General features: G+C 45.2%; 1 protein-coding gene across 1 annotated transcript; it reads left to right on the top strand.

Annotated features, from left to right (window-relative positions):
- Positions 1-254: 254 nt before the first annotated feature.
- On the top strand, positions 255-2,644 carry LOC140208540 (probable G-protein coupled receptor 139). The gene is made up of 2 exons (XM_072277285.1): positions 255-321; positions 1,734-2,644. The coding sequence occupies exons 1-2, from the start codon at positions 255-257 to the stop codon at positions 2,642-2,644; spliced, it is 978 nt and encodes a 325-aa protein (XP_072133386.1).
- The last annotated feature ends 1,718 nt before the right edge of the window (positions 2,645-4,362 follow it).

Raw genomic sequence — 4,362 nt, 5'->3', positions numbered from 1 at the left:
TCGTCATTTCTCCGTCTTTGCGATGTTGCAATTTCGCATCAAGCTAGTCACACCTCATCACAATTGGGACTTTACTTGACTGACATCATGTTTATTTTTTTACCCCGGCTGTTGTAAGACACGTCAGCCTTGTGTAGTATTGAATATTCAGCGTGCTGGAGCGAGTATAAATGAATGAGCGTGGAGATTCATCAGCTCAGAGTTTCTTCAGCGAGATCGCGGGCAGCTGGGAGTCAGGCTGAATCCCACACAGAATGCTTGAAACATTTTACCGTGTGAGAAAGATATGGTACATGGTCATTGCCGTTATTGGTGTTCCTGGTAAGAACAGAGGCGAACTAATATTTGCAGTTCTGTGTGCGTGGTCTTTGGACTTGTTCCTTTCCCGACATGATCGCGGGTGTATCAGTGAGTGCGCTGCAGACGTTGTGACAAAAACTCTGTGTTCGTTCAGAAGTTCCCTTGAAGTTTCAGCTGTGGCCTCCGCTGAAAATAAACCGGCAGCTGAAACTGATATAGAGTGGGATATCGGGGAAAAGGCTTCATTTTGCTGAATCATGACAAGCAGTTTTGGATTATCATTGCAAAGCTGTTGTTAAAATAACCTCCGATAATCCGGTGCGCTCGGCACCTTCACCGGCTGCTTTGTGTTATCCCGAATCAATAGCGCAACATGCGTTAAATACACATTTAAAGGTATTGCTTTGTGTTTTAAGAAATTACTGCAAGTTTGAAGGGAACTTGAGAAGCGAATCCCCGGTGAGATTCAGGAGAGCACGGTAGCTATCACCTCTGACTTAGACTCCGAACCATCGGGAGTTTCCACGATTCAAATTAGGGTCTGCACGCGATATAGTGAACCAGGAATTTTTCCACGTCCCATTATCAGAGAAATGAAGAGGGAATTAAGAGAGAGCCCTGCTGGTGTCAGTTAGAGTTCAGACGGGATAAGTTTCATGCAATTCTCCGATCTGAAAGAACAAACATCAAAATATTTAGAATAACGCTGCAGTAATTTGGAGTAAACCCTAACAGAGGCACATGCTTTGATGTACATATTGTGTTTTCTCCTTTGGAAATTGGATGGATTAAACACTAACTAGTAACATATTTGAAACGTTCAGCGAGTCAGGCAAAACCTTTAAAAGCGAAAATTGAACTTTCTCTTCAGATTCCTTGAAAACAACGTGAAGGAACACTCGCAAGAGTGGCTACCGAACTTATAAGTAGCTAGCCAAGGGAGGCCACAGTGGGCGGGTGACAAACAGAAGTCGAGGAGGATAGGAAGATAATACAACGGGAGAATGAACTTTGCTGGGAAATTTGTAAATAGGCAGCGGTGTGGGAGCGGGGTTTTGCGCATGCGGAGAATGCCGGAACACAGGTGACGGTATCGTGGCAATCAGAATCGCTGAGCAAGTTGCCGAGCGACCAAGCTTTAGAAATCAGTCGAAAACCTATTGGTGGGTGTTGGAAATTGATACCCGCAAAGCACCCTGAGCGATCAGTTGACAGAGCCTCCTTCCCAAATTCTGCTCCTCCTCGAGTACTGCACCCTTTTCACCAGAGTGCACGTGTGTGAGGCTTCTGCCAACCCCGCATTACACCTTAGAAAGTTCCAGAAGCCAGTTGTCTGGAAAGTGTTAATGTTCTCAATTTACAGCTAATCTCTACACTGAGAACCATGGACTGGCGAGATAATAATTCACTCATTCCTTTTGCTATTCCCGCAGTGAATGTTGTGGCGATTGTGATCCTGTTCCGGGGAAAGTGCGGTCTCTCTACCTGCACCACTCACTACCTGGTGGCCATGGCAACGGCGGATCTAATGACCATCGTCTTTGCGGTGATATTGTGGCGGGTCAGTTATTATTACTTCCCTGGGACTTTCCTGGACATCACCCCCGTATGCAGTGTGATCTCTGCCCTGGGACAGACAGCCACTGACTGTTCTGTCTGGTTCACTGTCACTTTTACATTTGATCGGTTTGTCGCCATCTGTTGCCAGAAGCAGAAAGCAAAGTATTGCACCGGGAAAACTGCGGCTGTGATTCTGACAACAGTCGGTGTTTTGCTTGGTTTTAAAAATGTGCCCAACGCCTTTGTATATTTTCCTGTGAAAGTGATTGACAATGTACCCTGGGACTGTATTACAAAGTCGGATTACTATACAGGTCCCGGGTGGCTGAGATATAGGTGGCTTTCGACAGTTCTAACGCCATTGCTCCCGTTAGTATTTATACTAATGCTCAACGCTCTGACAGTCAGACACATCCTAGTGACCAGTCGCGTCCGTAAGGGGCTGAGGGGTCAGAGCAAGGCGGAGAACCGCAGTGACCCGGAGATGGAGAGCAGGAGGAGGTCTGTGATCTTACTTCTCACCAGCTCCGGCAGCTTGATCATCCTGTGGTCCGTGAATGTTGCCGAATTCCTTTATAGCGTCATTGCCGGATTGGATCAAACTAAGTACAATGACTCTCAATACATTTTTCAACACACCGGATACAAGCTGATGATATTAACTTGCTGCACAAACACTTTTATTTATGGGGTAACTCAGTCCAAATTCAGAGAGCAGTTCGTCAACGCAGCGAAATATCCACTCGTGTCAATTATTCAATTAATTCATATAGGAATTATCTAAGTTCTCAGAGACCAACGCAGTGTTCTCCATCTTGACACTGCAGAAATGGCGGTCAACAGAGGACGTGGTTTAGAGCCCGAGAGACACAGCACGGGAACCCGCAACTCACGAACTCCACCTCCTAGCGATCATTAAACCAATCTGGCAGATTGTTTTATATGTTTATTTCACCATATTCCCGCTCCCGTCATTGCCACATCCATTTCGATAATGATAGGGCGAACCAGGATCTCAGGACATTTGCACAAAAATCAAATGAAAAAGAAATACGACATTGCATACAGTTACAGTTAGCCTTGCACTGGCCCTGCACATTAGGATAAAGCCGTTACGGGGAAAAAAAATGGTAAGCACTGCAGAACTCATGTATTCTATTCACAATTGTGCAACATTATGTGGCTGACTAAGTCCAGGGAAGTCACATTCCGGCCCGCCGAACCCGCGAGATGGAGACGACTGTCCCAAACCGAACCCAGTCTGTGTGCATGCTGTGTAATTTGCTGCCCTGCTTCAACTCAGTGCCAAGAAATTACAGAGGGGACACTGCAGATTTTAGGGGATTCACTGGCCAAACTGTCTCACAACCGGCCTCAGGGCAGTAAGTACAATGATATTCAGGCAAGACTACAGCAAACATCACTTTGTCTTCCATTGCATTCACGTTACACGAAGTCAGTAACTGTGAGATATTATCGCTATTTATTTTCAGACAAGAGGATGTTTATTTACTCTCCGTGGAGGTGCATTGGGGAAGCACAACTGAATGTGTTGACCTTATCCAGTTGAAAGTGAATCTTGGCGGGTCAGTGCGTTAAGTCCTCGTCCATTACCTTCGAATTCTATAAAACAAAATAGTGCCTGTGATTGATAAATCTGTACGCAAGTGTTGCTGAATGTATACAGGTAATTCAAGATCAAAAATTGAAAAGCTTCAGCTAACGTGCATGTTATGTGTGTGTGTTTATGCGTGTGTGTGTGTGTGTGTGTGTGTGTGTGTGTGTGTGTGTGTGTGTGTGTGTTTTAACGAGTATAATCAGTATTATTACAGATGCAGACGGGGTGTCGCAGTGTGTGAAAGTGAGACCCCACAGGTTCAGCGATCCCAGTAGATCTTGACCTCAGGGCTTTCACTGTGCAGAATTTTCGGCATACGATAATCCGTGCTTTCAATGGGAGATTTATTTTCCTTCAAAGTGCACAAGACGTGTGTGGGGTAAGTGAAGATTGGCTCGTTCGCGCCCACAATCAAGTTGTTGGTTGGGATCCATTCAAAAGCCCCCATTTCCTGGTCAGTTTTGTACCATTGCTAGTTCAAACGTCACAGGGACCTCGTGATTAGCTAACATATGATCTTGTGGATGTATCGAGAGGGCTGTAGATGACGGTGAACAGAAATGCAAAGGAAGGTCTAGAATTTACTTAGACACAGACTGGAAATAAACAAGATGCCACAAACCCAATCAAAAAAAAAATAAATCACAGGCAGAAGTAATTGAAATTAAACTCTTACGATTGAGCACTGAGTGCTCAGCACGAGACTTTTAGGCATAGACTTTCCATGTTTGAATGTGGTGGGCAATAACTGGCAGTCTGAGTCTTAAAGGGACAGCGGCATCTAACCATACTCCGGGGAGCTCGAGTGCCAGAACCTCGATGTTCAGTCTGGACAATGACAGAGGAGTAAACAACAGGAATTCTGCAGATGCTGTAAATTCAAG

This window comes from Mobula birostris, chromosome 13 (assembly GCF_030028105.1).
Source record: "Mobula birostris isolate sMobBir1 chromosome 13, sMobBir1.hap1, whole genome shotgun sequence".
Classification (NCBI taxonomy): domain Eukaryota; kingdom Metazoa; phylum Chordata; class Chondrichthyes; order Myliobatiformes; family Myliobatidae; genus Mobula; species Mobula birostris.
Note: the sequence above shows the minus strand (reverse complement) of the source record. Positions and strands in the feature narration are given on the sequence as shown.

Bases quoted from the DNA above. Each gene is read 5' to 3' on its own strand.
- LOC140208540 (XM_072277285.1), top strand. From the start codon at position 255: ATGCTTGAAACATTTTACCGTGTGAGAAAGATATGGTACATGGTCATT. The intron at 322-1,733 runs GTAAGAACAGAG...CTATTCCCGCAG, and splicing joins TGCCGTTATTGGTGTTCCTG to TGAATGTTGTGGCGATTGTG.